Source organism: Neoarius graeffei, chromosome 17 (genome assembly GCF_027579695.1).
Source record: "Neoarius graeffei isolate fNeoGra1 chromosome 17, fNeoGra1.pri, whole genome shotgun sequence".
In the NCBI taxonomy this organism is placed as follows: Eukaryota; Metazoa; Chordata; class Actinopteri; order Siluriformes; family Ariidae; genus Neoarius; species Neoarius graeffei.
In genome coordinates this window covers 44,573,121-44,598,925 of record NC_083585.1, presented here as the reverse complement: position 1 = coordinate 44,598,925, position 25,805 = coordinate 44,573,121, and the positions used below count along the sequence as shown (strand labels likewise).

Genomic DNA, 25,805 nt, shown 5'->3' with positions numbered 1-25,805 from the left:
TTTACCTAGGTTGGAAATTATGAACTAGGTCAAAAAATTTAACCTAGGTCAAAAAAAAAAAAAATCACCTCGGTTGAAATTTTTTGACCTGTAACAATTACACTCGCATGCATTCATATTAGCACCCATCACAAACATGCTATTTATTTTTATTTTAAAAATAGCACGTTATTTATGCTTATAATGAGTAAGAATGAAGCAGTGCTCATTCAGCATTGAAGTAAAAATGTTTTATGCATATTCAAAAATTCAGAAGGACTAGAGATTAGGCAACAACTTCAGCACCAGTTCTGTATTGGGGAAAAGTGCCAAGAAGGCAACTGTTGGCCCATGAGAAAGACCTTAAAGCCTCCATTAGATATATTTATTTCTCTCCTTTGTTTGCCTCTCATTCTGTTACTCTCCCTCTATCTTTCTCTCCCTTTGTGTCTGTTCACTTCCCTACTGTTTCTCAGTGTCTGTTTGTCTCTCAAATATTGCATTTGCAAGATAATAAACAAAGAACTTGCATGTAATGTATTACAAAACACAAGGACACATCTGCCCCAGTCTATGAATCACGCAGAACAGAAAAAAAAAAAGACACCCTTCATACATACAACCCCCCTCGTCCCCCTTCTGCCTCAGGACCTTAATGCATGTCCAAACAAGAATTTGCATGCCCATATGTTTTGTGTCTCAATAGCCTTTGGATGTTTATATCCTAAGAATGGTCCTCTCTGCAGATATACGTGCATGCGTGCGTACGTGCGTGCGGCAGGCTTTTAAAGCAGGGGTTCTCCAAAAATGCAACAGGACTTGTAGTATAATCTTAAAGATGCATTGCATTTTGCAACCCAGCTTAAAGGCTTCTTCAGTTCAGTCTTGATTAATTCAACCACTACAACTACAATAAAGGAAAGGTCTCTCCTGAACTACTTTAAATATATGTTTATACTGAAATATTTTTGATACTCTGGTGCTAATTTGTTGGTGGGTGCTCCAGTTTCATTATTCTTGTAAAAAGTTAATGGTAGCATGCAGCTCTAATGTTACAGGCAGTAATTTCTAGTGCAGTAACAATGCCATTTAACAGGTTTATATTTTAGAACCCGATGATAAAAAAGTTCAGTGTCATATCAAAGAGAAACTCAACAAAGGAGTTCAGTATAAGTTTGACGCCAAGTTCCAGAATGCAGCGTTATACGATGCTATGTTAGCGGCCAGTAACCAACTTGCCTTGGCTCATCAGCAATCTATGAGATGATGAACACGATGGCACTGATCAAGGATGGTGGCATTGGGATGGACATTAAAGCTTTGGAACTGTATTTGTTTAAGGCAGGGTATACGGGTGAGAAGTTCAGAGAATTGACCACAAACACTACGATGTTTAAAATTCTCAAAGGTTTAACCAAGAGCCTATCTTGCTGAGCTCCTCCAGCACTATACCCTGTTCTGAGCACCTTGTCCAGCTGAGGCAGCTGCACTGTTACTTCTATGGATCAGTGGAAAATGTTTTCCTTACATCAATCCTAAATTCTAAAATAGCGTTCCTGAAACATTAAGGTGTTTTCAAATACAAATTAGAAATGTACTTTAATTAACTCTTTAACAGTACATTCACCTTATCATTCAGAGATTGTTCTAATCCCAATCACACCACAGCCATGACCAGGAGTCTAATAGAGCAATATTGGCATGTTCAGGGTGCAAGGGATGTTGTACTTTCTCTCTCTGGCTCTCTAATGCCTTGTTGATCACAGTGACACTAGCCAATCATGGGCATCTGTGAGCTCATGTATGTAGAAGAGAGCAGACAGCACTTTCCTCAGAATGGTTATGTCATCCTGCGACCCAAAGATATGGCTGACTGATTTCACATGTCTCAGAGGAAGCACATGTCCTTCACCCTCGCTGATGATAAGGTGGAGTTGGCTGGTAGGTCTTAATTAGCCAACACCAAAATTAGCGAGAAATGTGGAAGAATCCTTTAACTGGGCCTATTTATATTTTGTGAGTCTTTTACTTTGTTAAAAAAAAAAAACTTTTCATGATTTGTACATTTCCGTGTAGGTTTATAATTCCTATATGAATGATTATAGATTGTTCTGGTTGTGGCTTATCATAAATGTTGATGAGACTTGTAATCTTTTACGTTAAAAAATGTGCTACAAATGCAGATTATTATACAAGAACACAAAGCAATTGCTCCATATGATTTAAGCGCTGCTTTTGACACAGTGTCACACAACACACTTCTTGCACACTACTGGAATTACTGGTACAGCTCTTTCTTGCTTTACTGCATATCTCACAGATCTGTAACATTTTATTATATTACAAACGGAAATTACAAATCTTTTACTGTTCCTTTTCCTCAAGGTGTACCTCAAGGCTTTGTTCCTGGTCCACTCCTTTTTAAAGTTTACATGCTTCCTCTTGGTCATCTCACAAAACATCACGGCCTCAGCGTTCACTATTATATGGATAATGCACGGCTTTATATTAGCACCCCTGCCAGTACAGCTCTTCCACCACCTTAGATTCACTTTATTCATCCCACATCGGGGAAATTCACGTGTTACAGTAGCAAGAAAATGTCAAACAGATAACAAATAAAACTGAAATAAAAATTAGACAAACGAAGGATTAAATACAGAGGGCTATTTGCATTATCTACCGTGAAAAAGTATCGAAAAATTGCCTTATTGAGAGGCTCGGAAAAATTGCACATTACAGGTAGACTCTGTATATATACACACACACACACATTTTATATATATATATATTATATATATATATATATATATATATATATATATATATATATATATACACACACACACACACTACCGTTCAAAAGTTTGGGGTCACTTTGAAATGTCCTTATTTTTGAAAGAAAAGCACTGTTCTTTTCAATGAAGATCACTTTAAACTAATCAGAAATCCACTCTATACATTGCTAATGTGCTAAATGACTATTCTAGCTGCAAATGTCTGGTTTTTGGTGCAATATCTACATAGGTGTATAGAGGCCCATTTCCAGCAATTATCACTCCAATGTTCTAATGGTACAATGTGTTGCTCATTGCCTCAGAAGGCTAATGGATGATTAGAAAACCCTTGTACAATCATGTTAGCACAGCTGAAAACAGTTGAGCTCTTTAGAGAAGCTATAAAACTGACCTTCCTTTGAGCAGATTGAGTTTCTGGAGCATCACATTTGTGGGGTCGATTAAATGCTCAAAATGGCCAGAAAAATGTCTTGACTATATTTTCTATTCATTTTACAACTTATGGTGGTAAATAAAAGTGTGACTTTTCATGAAAAACAAAAAATTGTCTGGGTGACCCCAAACTTTTGAACGGTAGTGTAAATATAAATATAAGTATGCATAAAAATAGTTTAAGGCCTATATTATTGCACATAATAATTGCATCGATGAGAGATGGCAGAGGTAGTAGTGGTGAAGTAGTGCAAATATAACGACAAATAGGTTATTGTTGCTACGTTACAAGTTGTGGGTGTTATACAGTCTGACAGCAGCTGGTATGAATGACCTGCGGTATCTCTCCTTCTTACACCGTGGGTGTAGCAGTCTACTACTAAAAGAGCTGCTTAAAGCCCCCACAGCCTCATGTAGGGGGTGAGAGGGGTTATCCATGATTGAGGTCAGCTTGGCTAACATCCTCCTCTCACCCACCACCTCAATGGAGTCCAGAGGACAGTCCAAGACTGAGCCAGCCCTTCTGACCAGTTTATTAAGTTTCTTCCTGTCCCTCTCTGAACTTCCACAGCCCCAGCAGACCACAGCGTAGAAAATCACTGATATTACCACAGAGTCATAAAAAGTCCTAAGCAGTGTCCTGCACACACCAAAAGACCTCAGTCTTCTCAAGAGGTGGAGACGACTTTGGCCCTTCTTGTACAGGACATCTGTGTTGTTAGTCCAGTCCAGTTTGTTGTTGAGGTGAACACCCAGGTATTTGTACTCCTCCACAATCTCAATATCCAAACCCTGGATGTTCACTGGTGCAATTTGAGGAACTGTCTTTCTGAAATCGATGACCACCTCCTTTGTCTTGCTGGCACTGACGCGCAGGTGGTTCAGTTCGCACCAGGCGACAAAGTTGGTGATGACCTCTCTGTACTCCAGATTGTCCCCCTCTGACACACGTCCAACGATGGCTGTATCATCTGAGAACTTCTGGAGGTGGCAGCTGTCTGTGTTGTAGCTGAAGTCAGATGTGTAAAGTGTAAAGAGGAAAGGAGAGAGCACTGTACCCTGTGGAGCCCCTGTGCTGCAGACTACCACATCAGACGCACAGTCGCGGAGCCTCACATACTGTGGTCTATTAATGAGGTAGTCGATGATCCATGCAGCCAGGTGGCAGTCGACACCAGCTCCCTCCAGCTTCCCCTTAAGCAGTGATGGCTGGATTGTGTTGAAAGCACTGGAGAAGTCAAAGAACATGATTCTCACAGTGCTCCCAGTGCCCTCCAGGTGCAAAAGTGACCGGTGTAAATGACAGCGTCATCCACACCAATGCCCGGTCGATATGTGAACTGCAGGGGGTCCATCTCGCTGTTCACCAGGTGTCGGAGGTGGGAGAGAACAATCCTCTCCATGATCTTCATTAGGTGAGACATTAAAGCTACTGGCCGAAAGTGGTTGAGCTCCCTGGGGTGCGCAGTCTTGGGAACTGGAACCACACATGATGTTTTCCACAGAAGTGGAACTTTCTCCAGACTGAGGCTCAGGTTGAAAATGTACAGAAGAATCCCACAGAGCTGATCTGCACAGTCCTTAAGCAGTCTGGAGTTGATACCATCAGGGCCAGCAGCTTTCCTTGTCTTGATCCTCCTCAGCTCCTTCAACACCTGATCAGCTGTTATGGAGAGGCGAGGGGTGTAGCCGAGGTGTGAGTCCTGTAGAGTGAGGTCGGGGGTGGAGTGTGTGGATTGGTCTGGCAGGGATCGGAGGGGGGTGATGTGGTGTGAGGAGGGAGTTGTTGGTGTCAGAGGTATTATGAGGGGGGGTGGCGGGATGGAGTGATATCACAAACCGGTCAGGACTCTTCCACCACCTTCGCTACTAGATTGCATTTGTCACATCAAGGACTGGATGCACAATAATTACCTCAAACTCAGCACAGATAAAACAGTCTTCTAGTTGCTCCTAAAGCATCTTTAAACACTTAGAACACTCTAAACAATTTCTGCTTTAACATTCATGGTGTACTTGTCAAACCATCCACTACTGTAATCTAGGTGTCATCTTCAACCAATCATCACCTTTGCTTCTCATATCAGATCCATCTCTAGGCGACTCCTTTATAACGTCCCGCCTCAACCTTCTTTTTATTGGCCTTCCTAGCAAAAATAAATAAATAAATAAAAATCTCCAGATTAGAGTTCTCACTCACACTGAACATTCTGCTCACATTTCACCCACTCTCTCCTAGTTAATGCCGGTTAACTCTCGTACCGTATTCAACATAAAACACTCCCTCTCACCTACAAAGCCTTACAAGACTCAGACTATGCCCCAGGTTATCTGACTGAACTGTTACTTCTCTGTACCCCAAGCCGTGTGTTACAGTCATCTGGCTCAAGTTTACTCGCGATCCCTAGATTCAAACTTTCCTCCATGGGTGGCAAGTTATTGCATCCAAATTATGGAATTCACTTTCACAAAGCCTTTGAGAAATCTTATCCATTCCCAAGGTGCAATCTAGGTTATGTTGGGAATGTGGAGAAGCAGACGATGCCAGATTGAGCTATTCATGCTTGCTGGAGGTCTGCAGAATCAGCAAAGTTCTCCGACACACACACACACACATACAGACGAAGGACGAATTGATTTCCTCCTTCAAAATGTATCTCTTCACTCACTTCTGTCACTCCCTGATTCTAACTGCATAGCTCCAGCCTCTTTCACGTAGCCTAATACTTTTCATCACCTCATGCTTCACCCTGTTCTGTTACTTGCCCTGTCATTCATCTGACTCTTTACATTCTTTAAGAAATATTATATTACCATGCTGGTGCAAAGCGACCTTGGGTTTGTGAAACGTGCAATATGCTAACTCTGTTTCCAGAAAAGTTGGGATATTTTCCAAAATGTAATAAAAATCGGTGATTTGTTAATTCACGTGAACCTTTATTTAACTGACAAAAGCACAAAGAAAAGAGTTTCAATAGTTCTACTGACGAATTGTATTTTGTAAATATAAATGAAATGAAGGCAGAATTTGATGCCTGCAACACACTCAAAAAAAAAAGTTGGGACAGAAGCATTATTACCATTGTATTACATCACTTTTCCTTTTAATAACACTTTTTAATCGTATGGGATCTGAGGATACTGATTGTTGCAGTTTTGCAATTGGCAAATTGGTAATTTTGCAATTTTGTCCATCCTTGCTTGATACAAGACTTAATCTGTGCAACGGTCCATGGTCGTCGTTGTCCGATCTTCCCCTTTATGATGCGCCATACATTCTCAATAGGAGAAAAATCTGGACTACCGGCAGGCCAGTCAAACACATGCACTCTGTGTCTATGAAGTCACACTGTTGTAATCTGTGCAGAATGAAGCCTGGCATTGTCCTGCTCAAATAAGCATGGACTTCCCTGGAAGAGATGTTTCCTTGATAAATAGATCTCTCTAAAATCCCAAGATATGCCCTAACATATCAATAGTACCTTCACAAACATGCAACTCACCCATGCTGTGGGCACTGATGCCCCCCATACCATCATAGATGCTGGCTTTTGCACCTTTCTCTGATAACAAACTGGATGGTTGTGTTCAACTTTGGCACAGAGAACTCGATGTCCGGTTTTTCTGAAAACAAGCTGAAATGTCTCATGACTCATCTGACCACAGCACGTTTCCACTGTCTTTCAGTCCATCTGACATGAGTTCAGACCCAGAGAAATCAGTGGAGTTTCTGTATAGAATTGATAATTGGCTTCCTCCTTGCTTAATACAGTTTCAGGTTGCATTTCTGGATTCAGTGGTGGACTGTGTAAAGTGGCAACAGTTTTCTGAAGTACTCCCGAGCCCATGTGGCTATATTTGTCACATTAGCATGACAGTTTCTCAGGCAGTGCAGCCTGAGGGCTCGAAAGTCCTGCACACTCAACACTGGTTTCCAAGCTTGCCCTTTACGGACTGAGATGTCTCAGAATTCCCTGAATCTTTTCACAATATTATGTACTACAGATTTTGAAAGCCCTAATATCTTGCATTGAGAAATATCCTTTTAGAATTTACGAAAAATTCTCTCATGAATTTTGGCACAAAGGAGTGAGCCACGACCCACCCTTGCTTCCAAAGACTGAGTCTTTGGTGCTGCTCCTTTTATACTCAATCATGTTACCAATTAACCTGCTTATTGTGGAATCTTCCAAAATGGTGTTACTTGAGTATCTTATAAACTTTTCAGTCTTATTTTGCCTCTGACCCAACCTTTTTTTTTTTTAAAGTGTGTTTAAAGTGCAGGCATTGAATTCTAACTTAATTTATATTTCCAAAATGCAATTAAGTTGGTCAGTAAAAATACTGAAAATCTTTTCTTTGCATTTTTGTCAGTTAAATAAAGGTTCACGGGAATTAACAAATGAGATTTTTGTTTTTAATGCGTTTTGGAAAATATCCCAATATTTCTGAAAATGAGGTTAGTAATCAACACAATGACTACTAATAATAATCCATCCATCATCTGTCGCTGCTTATCCTGTTCTACAGGGTCGCAGGCAAGCTGGAGCCTATCGCAGCTGACTATGGGTGAGAGGCGGGGTACACCCTGGACAAGTCGCCAGGTCATCACAGGGCTGACACATAGACACAGACAACCATTCACACTCACATTCACCAGTTAACCTAACCTGCATGTCTTTGGACTGTGGGGAAAACCGGAGCACCCGGAGGAAACCCACGCAGACACAGGAAGAACGTGCAAACTCCACACAGAAAGACCCTCGCTGGCCGCTGGGCTCAAACCCAAGACCTTCTTGCTGTGAGGCAACAGTGCTAACCACTACACCACCGTGCCACCCCACTAATAATAATAATAATAATAATAATAATAATAATAGGACTGATTTTTTTATAGGACACATTCAATGCTGACTAGAAGTTTGTCACCCAAGTGAAAAGTCTAGCACGTCTGAATTTTTGTATCTCCTTGCCTAGTTTGACAACTCCGTCAGCACGTTCCTTCACATTCCCTCTGTAGCCATAATTGTTAATTTCTTGACCCTCCTCCCTGATGACACACAAGGACACGAACGATGATTGGTCAGGGTCAAACTTAAATGGTTGCCAGTCTCCTGACCAAAACACAGCAAGAATTTATGGCACTATGATTGTCTAATCTGACATGATGACCATTATGAATGACAAAAAAATACAGTGTCATGTAGTCTGATCCCAGCATTCGACTCATACATGAGGTTGTCATACTGTCCAAAGTGATGCCTCTTCCTGAATGGAACACAGGGGAAGTGAATATTTTCACAATGTCAGTATCATATTGTAGCATAGTACATTGTATAACTATGTATTGCTCTATTTAATACTGTTAAACCTAGTGGCATTATGCCAAAGCATACAGTGGTGCTTGAAAGTTTGTGAACCCTTAAGAATTTTCTATATTTCTGCATAAATATGACCTAAAACATGATCAGATTTTCACACAAGTCCTAAAAGTAGATAAAGAGAACCCAGTTAAACAAATGAGACAAAAATATTATACTTGGGCATTTATTTATTGAGGAAAATGATCCAATATTACATATCTGTGAGTGGCAAAAGTATGTGAACCTCTAGGATTAGCAGTTAATTTGAAGGTGAAATTACAGTCAGGTGTTTTCAATCAGTGGGATGACAATCAGGTGTGAGTGGGCACCCTGTTTTATTTAAAGAACAGGGATCTATCAAAGTCTGATCTTCACAACGCATGTTTGTGGAAGTGTATCATGGCACGAACAAAGGAGATTTCTGAGGACCTCAGAAAAAGCGTTGTTGATGCTCATCAGGCTGGAAAAGGTTACAGAACCATCTCTAAGGAGTTTGGACTCCACCAATCCACAGTCAGACAGATTGTGTACAAATGGAGGAAATTCAAGACCATTGTTACCCTCCCCAGGAGTGGTCAACCAACAAAGATCACTCCAAGAGCAAGGCATGTAATAGTCGGCGAGGTCACAAAGGACTCCAAGGTAACTTCTAAGCAACTGAAGACCTCTCTCACATTGGCTAATATTAATGTTCACGAGTCCACCATCAGGAGAACACTGAACAACAATGGTGTGCATGGCAGGGTTGCAAGGAGAAAGCCACTGCTCTCCAAAAAGAACACTGCTGCTCGTCTGCAGTTTGCTAAAGATCACGTGGACAAGCCAGAAAGCTATTGGAAAAATGTTTTGTGGACGGATGAGACCAGAATGAGAAGCATTATGTTTGGAGAAAGGAAAACACTGCATTCCAGCATAAGAACCTTATCCCATCTGTGAAACATGGTGGTGGTAGTATCATGGTTTGGGCCTGTTTTGCTGCATCTGGGCCAGGATGGCTTGCCATCATTGATGGAACAATGAATTCTGAATTATACCAGCGAATTCTAAAGGAAAATGTCAGGACATCTGTCCATGAACTGAATCTCAAGAGAAGGTGGGTCATGCAGCAAGCCAACGACCCTAAGCACACAAGTCGTTCTACCAAAGAATGGTTAAAGAAGAATAAAGTTAATGTTTTGGAATGGCCAAGTCAAAGTCCTGACCTTAATCCAATCGAAACGTTGTGGAAGGACCTGAAGCGAGCAGTTCATGTGGGGAAACCCATCAACATCCCAGAGTTGAAGCTGTTCTGTACAGAGGAATGGGCTAAAATTCCTCCAAGCCGGTGTGCAGGACTGATCAACAGTTACTGCAAACGTTTAGTTGCAGTTATTGCTGCACAAGGGGGTCACACCAGATACTGAAAGCAAAGCTTCACATACTTTTGCCACTCACAGATATGTAATATTGGATCATTTTCCTCAATAAATAAATGACCAAGTACAATATTCTTGTCTTGTTTGTTTAACTGGGTTCTCTTTATCTACTTTTAGGACTTCTGTTGATGTTTTAGGTCATATTTATGCAGAAATACAGACAATTCTAAAGGGTTCACAAACTTTCAAGCACCACTGTATGGGCTTGTGTGATAATCTTTAAGATATTACAGGTCCAGTTATGCAAGACATTTAAATGACTGCACTGGGACATTAGGACGACTACCAGGGCAGGACAGATATTTCTGCCCTTTTCTGCCAAATGCTTCTGCTATCAGGTATTGAAATGCAACCCCCTTCCCCAAAAAAACCTAAAAGCTTAAAGAGAACCCTAAAAGGCTTCCTCTTGTTAGCCTCATTAGTCTTAAACCCAGTGCACCAAAAGGAGTCTCTAATAGCATTCAGGCTGAACAGCTTCGGAAATTCCACAGAGAGCTGAAGACTCCAGCTGGGCTTTGATCTCCAGCACACAGTCGCACAAAACCAACACAAAATAGCAGTTTGGTCAAACTTGTGCTTTGTTGTTCAGCACTTCTGCAAACTTCTTTCTGCACTGCATCGAGCTGCTTCTTTCCCTGTTTCCCGGCAAACTCCCCGGCTTTCTGTGCGCATCAGAGCTCCTGCAAAGCGTTTGACGCTCCTCAACTTACCTTAATGCTGAACGCTGCGGCTTTATCAAACAGCCCTGTGATGAAGAAAAAGCAATGAATGAGAGTTTGTAAGAGTGCTGGAGTCCAGAGGCAGTGCATGGTTCATGTGAGAGAGGGGAGTCCTCACCCCCTGATCTTTAAACACCGCCACTAACACACACACACAACCAATGATGGACATCACGAGTCCCTTTACTGAATCGATTCTTTTAGTCTGTGTGAATCGGATCAATACGTGACAGTTGATTCGTTTGTTTCACCAGTTGCAACAGTACAAAGAAATAACGTTTGAGAAATGGGTTAATAGGTTCTTTGTTGTTGTTTCTTTGTTTGTTTATTTGTTTGGTATTTTAATAACTAAGAATAGTCTGGTTTAATTGCTAAGAAAACACAAGTAGTCTAGCAAACAACAAAATTACCCACAAGGGAGAGAAAAAGAACACAAAATTAAAAGTTTTAATTTTTATGTTTAGTCTTGGTGTACAAAATAAAAACAGTTTTCATTTTAGTTATGTTTAATCTTGGTGTACAAAATAAAAAAGTTTTCATTTTAGTTATGTTTAATCTTGGTGTACAAAATAAAAACAGTTTTCATTTTAGTTATGTTTAATCTTGGTGTACAAAATAAAAAAGTTTTCATTTTAGTTATGTTTAATCTTGGTGTACAAAAGAAAAACAGTTTTCATTTTAGTTATGTTTAATCTTGGTGTACAAAATAAAAACAGTTTTCATTTTTAGTCTCGGTGTACAAAATAAAAAACAGTTTTCATTTTAGTTATGTTTAATCTTGGTGTACAAAATAAAAACAGTTTTCATTTTTAGTCTTGGTATACAAAATAAAAACAGTTTTCATTTTAGTTATGTTTAGTCTTGGTGTACAAAATAAAAACAGCTTTCATTTTTAGTCTTGGTGTACAAAATAAAAACAGTTTTCATTTTTAGTCTTGGTGTACAAAATGAAAACAGCTTTCATTTTTAGGCTTGGTATACAAAATTAAAACAGTTTTCATTTTTAGTCTTGGTATACAAAATAAAAACAGTTTTCATTTTTAGTCTTGGTGTACAAAATGAAAACAGTTTTCATTTTTAGTCTTGGTGTACAAAATGAAAACAGTTTTCATTTTTAGTCTTGGTATACAAAATAAAAACAGTTTTCATTTTTAGTCTTGGTGAAAACAAAATGAAAACAGTTTTCATTTTTAGTCTTGGTGTACAAAAGGAAAACAGTTTTCATTTTTAGTCTTGGTATACAAAATGAAAACAGTTTGCATTTTTAGTCTTGGTATACAAAATAAAAACAGTTTTCATTTTTAGTCTTGGTATACAAAATAAAAACAGTTTTCATTTTTAGTCTTGGTATACAAAATAAAAACAGTTTTCATTTTTAGTCTTGGTGGACAAAATAAAAACAGTTTTCATTTTTAGTCTTGGTGGACAAAATAAAAACAGTTTTCATTTTTAGTCTTGGTGGACAAAATAAAAACAGTTTTCATTTTTAGTCTTGGTGTACAAAATGAAAACAGTTTTCATTTTAGTTATGTTTAGTCTTGGTGTACAGAATAAAAACAGTTTTCATTTTTAGTCTTGGTATACAAAATAAAAACAGTTTTCATTTTTAGTCTTGGTGTACAGAATAAAAACAGTTTTCATTTTTAGTCTTGGTATACAAAATAAAAACAGTTTTCATTTTTAGTCTTGGTGTACAGAATAAAAACAGTTTTCATTTTTAGTCTTGGTATACAAAATAAAAACAGTTTTCATTTTTAGTCTTGGTGTACAAAATAAAAACAGTTTTCATTTTTAGTCTTGGTATACAAAATAAAAACAGTTTTCATTTTTAGTCTTGGTGTACAAAATGAAAACAGTTTTCATTTTTAGGCTTGGTATACAAAATGAAAACAGTTTTCATTTTTAGTCTTGGTATACAAAATAAAAACAGTTTTCATTTTTAGTCTTGGTATACAAAATGAAAACAGTTTTCATTTTTAGTCTTGGTATACAAAATAAAAACAGTTTTCATTTTTAGTCTTGGTGTACAAAATGAAAACAGTTTTCATTTTTAGTCTTGGTATACAAAATGAAAACAGTTTTCATTTTTAGTCTTGGTATACAAAATAAAAACAGTTTTCATTTTTAGTCTTGGTGAAAACAAAATTTTAAAAAATTCATTTTAGTTATGCTTAGTCTTGGTGTACAAAATAAAAACAGTTTTCATTTTTATTCTTGGTGTACAAAATGAAAACAGATTTCATTTTTAGTCCTGGTGGACAAAATAAAAACAGTTTTCATTTTTAGTCTTGGTGAAAACAAAATGAAAATAAAGTAAAATAAATAAAATAAAATGTTTTATTTTTACAAAATAAAAACAGTTTTCATTTTTATTCTTGGTGTACAAAATAAAAACAGCCTTCATTTTTAGACTTGGTGTACAAAATAAAAACAGTTTTAATTTTAGTTATGTTTAATCTTGGTGTACAAAATAAAAACAGTTTTCATTTTTAGTCTTGGTATACAAAATAAAAACAGTTTTCATTTTTAGTCTTGGTGAAAACAAAATGAAAATAAAGTAAAATAAATAAAATAAAATGTTTTTATTTTTACAAAATAAAAACAGTTTTCATTTTTATTCTTGGTGTACAAAATAAAAACAGCCGTCATTTTTAGACTTGGTGTACAAAATAAAAACAGTTTTAATTTTAGTTATGTTTAATCGTGGTGTACAAAATAAAAACAGTTTTCATTTTTAGTCTTGGTATACAAAATAAAAACAGTTTTCATTTTTAGTCTTGGTGTACAAAATAAAAACAGTTTTCATTTTTAGTCTTGGTGTACAAAATAAAAACAGTTTTCATTTTTAGTCTTGGTGAAAACAAAATTTAAAAAAATTCATTTTAGTTATGCTTAGTCTTGGTGTACAAAATAAAAACAGTTTTCATTTTTAGTCTTGGTGTACAAAATGAAAACAGTTTTCATTTTTAGTCTTGGTGTACAAAATAAAAACAGTTTTCATTTTTAGTCTTGGTGTACAAAATTAAAACAGTTTTCATTTTTAGTCTTGGTATACAAAATAAAAACAGTTTTCATTTTTATTCTTGGTGTACAAAATAAAAACAGCCTTCATTTTTAGACTTGGTGTCTCATCTCATCTCATCTCATTATCTGTAGCCGCTTTATCCTTCTACAGGGTCGCAGGCAAGCTGGAGCCTATCCCAGCTGACTACGGGCGAAAGGCGGGGTACACCCTGGACAAGTCGCCAGGTCATCACAGGGCTGACACATAGACACAGACAACCATTCACACTCACATTCACACCTACAGTCAATTTAGAGTCACCAGTTAACCTAACCTGCATGTCTTTGGACTGTGGGGGAAACCGGAGCACCCGGAGGAAACCCACGCGGACACGGGGAGAACATGCAAACTCCGCACAGAAAGGCCCTCGCCGGCCCCGGGGCTCGAACCCTAGACTTGGTGTACAAAATAAAAACAGTTTTAATTTTAGTTATGTTTAATCTTGGTGTACAAAATAAAAACAGTTTTCATTTTTAGTCTTGGTATACAAAATAAAAACAGTTTTCATTTTTAGTCTTGGTGTACAAAACAAAAACAGTTTTCATTTTTAGTCTTGGTGAAAACAAAATTTAAAAAATTCATTTTAGTTATGCTTAGTCTTGGTGTCCAAAATAAAAACAGTTTTCATTTTTAGTCTTGGTGTACAAAATGAAAACAGTTTTCATTTTTATTCTTGGTGTACAAAATAAAAACAGTTTTCATTTTTAGTCTTGGTATACAAAATAAAAACAGTTTTCATTTTTATTCTTGGTGTACAAAACAAAAACAGTTTTCATTTTTAGTCTTGGTGAAAACAAAATTTAAAAAATTCATTTTAGTTATGCTTAGTCTTGGTGTACAAAATAAAAACAGTTTTCATTTTTAGTCTTGGTGTACAAAATGAAAACAGTTTTCATTTTTATTCTTGGTGTACAAAATGAAAACAGTTTTCATTTTTAGTCTTGGTGTACAAAATAAAAACAGTTTTCATTTTTAGTCTTGGTGTACAAAACAAAAACAGTTTTCATTTTTAGTCTTGGTGTACAAAATGAAAACAGTTTTCATTTTTAGTCTTGGTGAAAACAAAATGAAAATAAAGTAAAATAAATAAAATAAAATGTTTTTATTTTTACAAAATAAACAGTTAAAAAGAAAACAGTTTTCATTTTAGTTATGTTTAGTCTTGGTGTACAAAATATATTAATGCTAACTTGAACTGGGTTCAGTTAAAAATTCAAAACAACAAACTTAACAACCATTAAGCAGACGCATATTATTCACGCACGTTCTCTACGGCTCCTCCAGGATTGAGCGGCTCACTGATACATCACACATGCACAGTCTCCATGTTACGCCTTAATGGACAGGCATGTAAACACTTAAAACAGTTTTTAAAAAAATGTATGATAGTTAATGGAAATGTTAATAATGGTCAGATATTGAGACACAGACAGCCTAAAGAACAACGAATTGAATGTTTCTTAGGCTAAGAAGAATTGTTTGTCTTTTATGTGTCAGTGAAAAAACAAACAAACAAACAAACATTCCTGATTTGTAAACTAATCTGTTTTTATACGTACTGACACTTTAAATTCAAGCATCCAAATTCAGTTGAATTGATTTGCTCCCGTGAGCAAAAATTGCAATCCATCCATCATCTGTAGCCGCTTATCCTGTCCTACAGGGTCGCAGGCAAGCTGGAGCCTATCCCTGCTGACTATGGGTGAGAGGCGGGGTACACCCTGGACAAGTCACCAGATCATTGCAGGTCTGACACGTAGACGCAGACAACCATTCACACTCACATTCACAGTCAATTTAGAGCCACCAATTAGCCTTACCTGCATGCCTTTGGACTGTGGGGGAAACTGGAGCACCCAGAGGAAACCCACACAGACACGGGGAGAACATGCAAACTTCACACAGAAAGGCCCTCATGGGCTGCTGGGCTCGAACCCAGACCTTCATGCTGTGAGGTGAGAATGCTAACCACCATGCCGCCCTTATTTTGAACATTTCTTTTTTATATGTATAAGAATAATATTTAGCTAAATCCTCTATGTGGAGGTTTCCACTCTACAGGTTTAGTATTCTGGATACCGCTCTAAAATGGTGAATCAAATGACTCAAACAAAATTTTTGGAAAGAATCAAATCAGTAGAGTTAGTCATGGTGTCCATCACCAGCTGTTAAAGAAAGATGTGAGAGAGACTATATACCGTGAAATAATGATTTCTAAATAACGTGGTCAAATTATTACTATTTTGTAGAAATAACTGGGCGGCACGGTGGTGTAGTGGTTCTGGGTTCGAGCCCAGCAGCCAGCGAGGGCCTTTCTGTGTGGAGTTTGCATGTTCTCCCCGTGTCCGCGTGGGTTTCCTCTGGGTGCTCCGGTTTCCCCCACAGTCCAAAGACATGCAGGTTAGGCTAATTGGTGGCTCTAAATTGACTGTAGGTGTGAATGTGAGTGCAAATGGTTGTTTGTCTCTGTGTCAGCCCTGCAATGACCTGGCGACTTGTCCAGGGTGTACCACGCCTCTCGCCCATAGTCAGCTGGGACAGGCTCCAGCTCGCCTGCAACCCTGTAGGACAGGGTACACGGCTACAGATAATGGATGGATGGATAGAAATAACTCATTTTTAAATGACTTTTTTATTTCATGCGAGTGTCCTCCAAGGTGATACACTTGGTCCATATTTGTTTGCAATTGTATTGGACTTCGCCATGAGAAGAGCCACTGGTGGTAGAGAAGAGGAATTGGGTTTCCAGTTAAAGAGAAGGAGAAGCAGAAGGACAGGACCAACAATGATTACAGTTCTAGACTTTGCAGATGATATCGCACTGATCACTGAAGAAAAACACCAGGCTCAGGAACTGCTATCTACATTAGAGGAAGAGGCTGCGAAGGTTGGTCTCCACTGCAACTCAAAGAAAATGGAAATACAACCATTTAACCAGGATCAGCCAGTACAGGTTACAGCAAAAGATGGGAGGAAGATAAAAGTGTTAAACAATTTTAAATACTTGGGAGCTTGGATGGAAAGCACAGAGAAAGCTCTCTCTGTGAGGAAGGGACTGGCCTGGAGTGCATGTCACAAGCTATGCAAAATAAGGTCCTTGCAATTTTCCAGAAAACTGAAAATTCGCTTATTCACTGCCACAGTTAAATCTGTTTTTCTTTATGGTGCCAAGACATGGACTCTCATGAAGACTCTTGAGAAGCTGCTTGATGGATGCTACACCCAGATGCTCAGGATGGGACACAATGTCACTTGGAGACACCACCTCACAAATGAAGAGTTGTATGGGGAACTCCCCAAAATATGAACAAAGGTTCGTCAGCGTAGAATGAGATTGGTGGGACATTGTGTAAGACATGAAGAAGAAATGACCAACGAACTTGTACTCTGGCAACCAACCGAAGGTAAAGTCAACAGAGGATGAAGACGAGTCACATATGTAGACAACCTACTGAATGACTCAGGAACTGCGAACTGCAATGATGGACATAGATCAATGGAAAAGTCATGTCTTGTCAGCGGGGCATCCTGGTGGACGACATAGATAGATAGATAGATAGATAGATAGATAGATAGATAGATAGATAGATAGATAGATAGATAGATAGACGATTGAACATTAATAAAAACGCTCTCTTGCTCTCATATATGGTGTTTGAACATTTGAACAAAATTGTTAAAACCCTTATAAACAAAGAACATGCCACTGTGTATAATATCACATGGTAACCATAGTCTGGTCAAATCAAATTTGATTTGTCATCAAATCAAAGTGAAGTAGCCTGAGCTCATGTTTATTCAGCCGTTCATCTTCAGTAACCATTTTATCTTGATCAGAGTCGCAGTGAATCTGGAAGTATCCTAGGAACCCTGGGTATGAGAAATGATACATCCCAGATGGGATGCCAGTGCACCACACACACACACACATATATATATATATATATATATATATCTCATCTCATCTCATTATCTCTAGCCGCTTTATCCTTCTACAGGGTCGCAGGCAAGCTGGAGCCTATCCCAGCTGACTATGGGCGAAAGGCGGGGTACACCCTGGACAAGTCGCCAGGTCATCACAGGGCTGACACACAGACACAGACAACCATTCACATCTACGGTCAATTTAGAGTCACCAGTTAACCTAACCTGCATGTCTTTGGACTGTGGGGGAAACCGGAGCACCCGGAGGAAACCCACGCGGACACGGGGAGAACATGCAAACTCCACACAGAAAGGCCTTCGCCGGCCACGGGGCTCGAACCCGGACCTTCTTGCTGTGAGGCGACAGCGCTAACCACTACACCACCGTGCCGCCCATATATATATATATATATATATATATATATTCACATTTAGGGGCAATTTAGAGGAGTAAATCCACCTACCAGTATGTTTTTGTGAGGAAACCAGGGAACCTAGAGAAAACATACAGAAACTCTGCAGAGATAGTTCAGGATTGGACCGAGAATCCTTCATTACTAATGATTGTAACAGGCTAATAATTCATCTCATCTCATCATCTCTAGCCACTTTATCCTGTTCTACAGGGTCGCAGGCAAGCTGGAGCCTATCCCAGCTGACTACGGGTGAAAGGCGGGGTACACCCTGGACAAGTCTCCAGGTCATCATAGGGCTGACACATAGACACAGACAACCATTCACACTCACATTCACACCTACGGTCAATTTAGAGCCACCAGTTAACCTAACCTGCATGTCTTTGGACTGTGGGGGAAACCGGAGCACCCGGAGGAAACCCACGCGGACACGGGGAGAACATGCAAACTCCACACAGAAAGGCCTTCGCCGGCCACGGGGCTCGAACCCGGACCTTCTTGCTGTGAGGCGACAGCGCTAACCACTACACCACCGTGCCGTCCCCCTAATAATTCATTAAGATTTTAATTTTCTTTTCAGATGTCAGACTGATGCATGTCTGTATGACTCAGTATTCAGTTCTGCTAAAATATATTTCCAAGTTTGAACACAATATTGCAGTTATAAACACTGAATGACCTTCAAATGTATTGGCTTGCAAATGTCACAATGCTTCCTCCGAGTAAGGACAAAGCAACAGGTGGGCATTTATTTCTGGAGGAAATTTGCCACACAAACCTGGAATTCCAGCAATAGCCACAAGTAACATTTGAATTATAGCCTGCATGGCATTACTCAGGCTGAAACAGGATTCTGTCTCTTGAATCGTTTCTTATAAAGGCAGAAGTCTTCAGTCTATGGCTTGCTTAATATGCTGAATGATTACAGAGACCATAGGCAGAGTGCATGTATACTCATCAGTTTTACCAACAGAGAATTAGGCAAAATATCAGTAAAGGTTGTACTAATGTTTTGCTTAACAGCAGAGGTGGACAAAGTACCCAACTTCATTACTTAACTCAAAGTACAGATCCCACTGGTCAAATGTTACTCCGATACAAGTGAAAGTTGTCCAGTCAAATTTTTACTTAAGTTAAAGTACTGAAGTACTCGCTTTTAAAAATACTTAAGTATTAAAAGTACATTTTCTGCCAACGCATTGTTGTATTATTGCCTCAACGCTTACAAAACCTAATGCCGTTACCAAAGACAGAAATGTAAATTCATAAAATGAACGCATGCTGTGCCATCATGGTGGTTTAACGTTAAGCTAGCTAGTCAGTGAAGCTCCACCTGACATGCTAGCAAACTCTTTTCAAACTTGAAATCATATTGGGTAGCTAACACTACTAGGAAAAAAAGATTTCTACGTTATGTTCATTTAGCAAGATTATGCTAAAATATATTTCTGAAAGCACTTCAGATAAGGTAACATTATTCATGTTAGCATAACTCCATTTTTACATGCTAACAGTGTCCAAGTTAACTAGCTATGTGTTAACGTTAGCCGTGGACAAAGCTACGGCAACTTGGCGGGGAAATCCACAGAACATCATTTGACTAACCAGACTGTACAGCTATTGCAATGTTATCGCTAGCTCTAAAAGTACAGACAGCTTCATTGCAAGCTTTCTCTTGGAATAAAACGTTCATACACCTCAATATGCTTCCACAGGTCAGACAGCGAGTTTTTGTAGGCCGTGATGTGGTTTGTTTTCGGCAAACAAAGCAAACATTTAAAACGAAATTCATCTTTAATCCTTTCATAAAACTGAAACATGGGTTCTAGGCATGGCCATGAGTGCGTGCATTCCCCAGAAGAACCACCCCCTTCCATTCTGCCATCAACTGATCATGATCAATTAACGCTGCTGAGAAATAATTGAACTTGATTTTATACAGCCTATGGACGTGACGTGACCCTAGTGATTACTGATAGTCTGTCTCAGTGTCACCTGCAAAAAAAACAATCATGTTTTAGAAAAGAAAAAAACATCCACTTTCAAAGCTGCTTCATAGTAACAAGTAACGAGGACCTTGATAGAATGTAGTGGAGTAAAAAGTACGATATTTGTCTTTCAAATGTAGTGAAGTTAAAGTCATAAGTCTCCAAAAAAAATAATATTCAAGTAAAGTACAGATACTCAAAAAGTGTACTTAAGTACAATACTCAAGTAAATGTACTTTGTTACTATCCACCTCTGCTTAACAGTAACCATATTAAAGCAAACCAGAGAGATCCTTACTTTTAGTAAGATAGACGGTATCCTGCTTCAGTCTAAGTAATGCCTTGATTTATTATAAAACCTCGGTCAACCCATAGCATTACCCATAACTTTTTAACCAACAGATGGTTAGGCAAAATATCAGTGCAGGGTGGCTAATTTTAAATGAGTTATCTGCAGCAAAACTTTCCCCAAATAAGATATGCCGAACAGAGAACGTTCAAGGTTTTCATTTTATTTGTCGGCTCGGTGCATGCAGAGTAGTAGTATTAATAATAATAAAAATGTTCCTCTGTGTGTTGCGTTGAAGATGACATCTTGGCAGTTTCATGTGGTGTCGCTCTGACGACCAGCTGTAGTAGAAAACAAATTGTCAACACCAAAAGCGAGTAGAGTCAAGTAAAGGTACCATGCAGTAAAAAAGGGCCATAATGCAGTGGTTCTCAAAGTGGAGTATGGGGACGTCCTGGGACCCATTAAGTATAGCTTGACAGTGATTTTTACCTCCACCAACTTTGTTGAAGGAGGTTATGTTTTTGCCTCTGTTTGTTTGTCCCCAATGTAACTCAAAAACTAGTGAATATATTTTAATGAAATTTTGAGGAAAAGTGAGGCATGGGCCAACAAACAATTAATTAGATTTTATACAAATCTGGATGTGTATGCAAATCCAGGATTTTTTTTTGTCTTTTCCCAATGTAACTCAAAAAGTAGTGAATGGATTTGGATGAAATTTGGTGTACAGTTTTAGGATTATCCAAGGTTCAAGTGATTTGATTTTGAAGTTGATAATGTGGCTTGGCAGAGGTACACACTCTACCAAGTGCCCTTCTAGTTTTTACTTTGATACAGTGGTGGGCATCACAACCTACCATTATTAAAGTTAATATATTTATTATTGAATTACTGAAGTTATTAGTCCAGTTGACTGGTTACTTGAATTGAATGGTTTTAATCCAAACACCAATAACCCAAAAATTTGTAATTAAAGGCTAATACTTTTTGTCAGTTATGTCAATCTTGGACGTAATGTGTTCTGTCAGTGAAAAGGAAAAACTAATTTTTCAGGAATAAAAAATTTATAGACAAATAAATAAATAGACAAAATACAAATAGACAATATCCTGTTGTACACATTTAAATAGACCCGATTTGTCTATTCAGTCTAGTCTATACAGTAAGTCTAATATTGTTGTACACATTTAAAAATGTTCATGAAATAAATCTGTTCTGAGGAGATTAGTGGAGTTTATTTTACAGTTAAAGAGGTCCCTGACTGCAAAAAGTTTGAAAACCCCTGATCTAACAAACATCTCTTGAGCTTAAGTGCTGGAACGTGTCTGAAGATGTCACCAGCAAGTTTTCAAAAGGAAATCAGTGAGTTCATTTTAAACACAGTTATTGGAGCAGAGCTTCTGTGATTTAAGCTGCAGACAATTCAGACAATTTCATCCAACCCGAGACAGACGCTATCCTTTCAACAAGGTGTGTATTTGCACAAGAGCATAATTATATTATTATACATATATTCAGTATACATGGGTGCTGATAATAGTAGTAAGTCAAATAAAGAGGTGTATGTCGAGCAAAAGCCATAATGAGTATTACTGAAAAGAACGAGCTCACACTGCTGATTTGCGTAACACAGCTCAGAATCAAAATGTTACCTGGAGAGGGATTTGCCTTTGAAATGATCCATTATCCAGCCGTTATCCATAACCACTTATCCTGGGCAGGGTCACAGACAAGCTGGAGCCTATCCCAGCTGACTATGGATGAGAGGCGGGGTACACCCTGGACAAGTCGCCAGGTCATCACAGGGCTGACACATCAAGACACACAACCATTCACACCCACATTCACACCTACGGTCAATTTAGAGTCACCAATTAGCCTAACCTGCATGTCTTTGGGGGAAACCGGAGCACCTGGAGGAAACCCATGCAGACATGAGGAGAATATGCAAACTCCACACAGAAAGGCCCTTGTCAGTCGCTGGGCTCAAACCCAGAACCTTCTTGCTGTGAGGCGACAGTGCTAACCACGACACCACCATGCCACTCCTTTGAAATGATGCACAACACAATACAGCTCTTTATCAGTGCACATACATGCAGATGTCTCATCTCATCTCGTTATCTGTAGCCGCTTTATCCTGTTCTACAGGGTTGCAGGCAAGCTGGAGCCTATCCCAGCTGACTACAGGCGAAAGGCGGGGTACACCCTGGACAAGTCGCCAGGTCATCACAGGGCTGACACATAGACACAGACAACCATTCACACTCACATTCACACCTACGGTCAATTTAGAGTCACCAGTTAACCTAACCTGCATGTCTTTGGACTGTGGAGGAAACCGGAGCACCCGGAGGAAACCCACGCAGACATGAGGAGAACATGCAAACTCCACACAGAAAGGCCCTTGTCAGCCACTGGGCTCAAACCCAGAACCTTCTTGTTGTGAGGCGACAGTGCTAACCACTACACCACCGTGCCACTCCTTTGAAATGATGCACAACACAATACAGCTCTTTATCAGTGCACATATATGCAGATGTCAATATTGAAAAAAGTTGAAGATATTATACCAGAAGAAACACAGAGAACAAGGCAGACAGGACAAAAATCATTCTAATTCATCTCTGGAGCCTCAGAAGTGAATCTGGTTGAGTGACATGAGCTGATGTTTATCCATACTGGCTGCAGGTAGATGGCGCTCACAGTCCAAACATGGAACAGTATCAGCTGATGTACCAACCTCATGACTGGATGCTTTATTAGCACTATAGATGGCGCACATGGTTTATATCAGTCCATCTGTTGAGTCTATAATTGTCAGTTATGGCTGAGAGAATGAAATACCAAACCAATAGCAGGCAGCTTTTAAAGGTCATGCGGTCTTGTAAAAACAGAGGGGATATACTGGACTTATTTGACTTCAGGTGTCTCATATAGATTCTGCAGATAGAGTGAACTAAATGTAACTAAACCAAACTCTTAAAAATGGAGCATTATGTTACATTATTATTATTATTATTATTATTATTATTATTATTATTATCTTAAAACTTTTTACTGTAAATGACTAGCAATATTTTGGATAGAAATTGTGCACAATTCTTCATTATAATAACAAGTGAGATCTGTACAATTATCACTTATCTATTTTCTAGAAATAGTCTGGAACTTGGCATTGGCATTGGATTGTGTGCACATAGCATGTAATCTCTCACAAATCCCAAATGATTCATGCATAGATCAGATAAAATTATAGTTTAATTAAAATCCCCATGTACTATATGTTTTTATAATAATCAGAATTTTATTAAATTTTATTGATCAAGTCTGGGACAGGATAGAATACTGATAGTAAACAATATCAATTAATAAGTACAATGCAGAAGGCTTTTACAAAATCTGCCTTCAAGTGAAAATACATGAAGTCAAGAAGTGTGTAAGTGTGCACTGTGTCCAGTTAGGTAAAATGTGCACATGGGGAATATGTGAGGGTTTTACTGGGAAATACACCAATAGTACTTTTCATATGAGCTACATCCACCAAAACCATGACATAGATCTCTATATGTTACTCGTGAGGAAATCGATGAATTGTTCTGATAAATTTGGGTACTTTTTGTTTGTGAATGTGTCTATATAATAAAAAGAAAAATCACACATTGGCTTGAAGATATGAAGTTTATCTTCTCGTGTTGAAAAACTTGCATTTTTCATACAAACTACATCGCAGATCTGAGTGAACATATTTCCTGATATTTTACTCCAATGATGTGTTTTCTCGCCATTTTGACACGTGTCGTCAAAATGGCGAACTGGTTCAAAATTAAAATTCTTTTGATTAACTTGCATTTTTTTGTGTGTGGATGTGTCCATATAATATAAAGAACATTGCACAGTGGCATGAATATATGAAGTTTATCGTCTCATTTTGAAAATATTTTCACTCATTCACTTGTGAATATGTTGAATGATAAACTTGAAGATAAACTTCATATCTTCATGCAAATGTGTAATAGCCTTTATATACGTTTTATTTTCTTCAGCATTGCTGCACTGCCATACAACCCTGTAATGCTATGCTAAGTGTATATACACTACCGTTCAAAAGTTTGGGGTCACCCAGACAATTTTGTGTTTTCCATGAAAAGTCACACTTTTATTTACCACCATAAGTTGTAAAATGAATAGAAAATATAGTCAAGACATTTTACTGGCCATTTTGAGCATTTAATCGACCCCACAAATGTGATGCTCCAGAAACTCAATCTGCTCAAAGGAAGGTCAGTTTTATAGCTTCTCTAAAGAGCTCAACTGTTTTCAGCTGTGCTAACATGATTGTACAAGGGTTTTCTAATCATCCATTAGCCTTCTGAGGCAATGAGCAAACACATTGTACCATTAGAACACTGGAGTGAGAGTTGCTGGAAATGGGCCTCTATACACCTATGGAGATATTGCACCAAAAACCAGACATTTGCAGCTAGAATAGTCATTTACCACATTAGCAATGTATAGAGTGGATTTCTGATTAGTTTAAAGTGATCTTCATTGAAAAGAACAGTGCTTTTCTTTCAAAAATAAGGACATTTCAAAGTGACCCCAAACTTTTGAACTATAGAGGACGGCACGGTGGTGTAGTGGTTAGCGCTGTCGCCTCACAGCAAGAAGGTCCGGGTTCGAGCCCCGTGGTCGACGAGGGCCTTTCTGTGTGGAGTTTGCATGTTCTCCCCGTGTCCGTGTGGGTTTCCTCCGGGTGCTCCGGTTTCCTCCACAGTCCAAAGACATGCATTCAGGTGAGGTTAATTGGTGACTCTAAATTGACCGTAGGTGTGAATGTGAGTGTGAATGGTTGTCTGTGTCTATGTGTCAGCCCTGTGATGACCTGGCGACTTGTCCAGGGTGTACCCCGCCTTTCGCCCGTAGTCAGCTGGGATAGGCTCCAGCTTGCCTGTGACCCTGTAGAACAGGATAAAGCGGCTAGAGATAATGAGATGAATGAGATAATATATATATATATATATATATATATATATATATATAATGTGTGTGTGTTATATACATATACTATGTTACATTATGTTTGGGATATTTATTAGGGATATGGCCCCTTAGGGATACCTGTCATCATTCATTACTGATTAATGGCCACTTCTGACAAATATGCTGTTACATAACAGTTAAACAAAAACCACCCCTGGCTCAGCTGATCAGCTCGTAACCATCACTTTAAGAGGTTAAATGTGTACTAGAGCTGGAAACACTAAAATGTGCAGTGCCGTGGGAGCAAAAATGTGCTCTAGTCTGTAATCGTCTGACTCCTCCCCGTCTGCAGTGATGGAGTCAAGTCCTTCCCACTTTCCTTCTTGCTTGCCGGCTGACCTTTCAGGGATCCATTCATCAGAGAATGTCCAA

At 38.6% G+C, this 25,805-nt stretch overlaps 1 protein-coding gene across 1 annotated transcript in view; it reads right to left on the bottom strand.

The window, feature by feature from the left end:
• si:ch211-267e7.3 (ADAMTS-like protein 2) overlaps positions 1-22,092 on the bottom strand; it is a 104,855-nt gene extending 82,763 nt beyond the window's left edge. The window contains 2 exon segments of the mRNA XM_060943512.1: positions 10,698-10,847; positions 22,043-22,092. Coding sequence (XP_060799495.1) covers positions 10,698-10,847; positions 22,043-22,092 — 200 coding nt within the window.
• Positions 22,093-25,805: the final 3,713 nt, after the last annotated feature.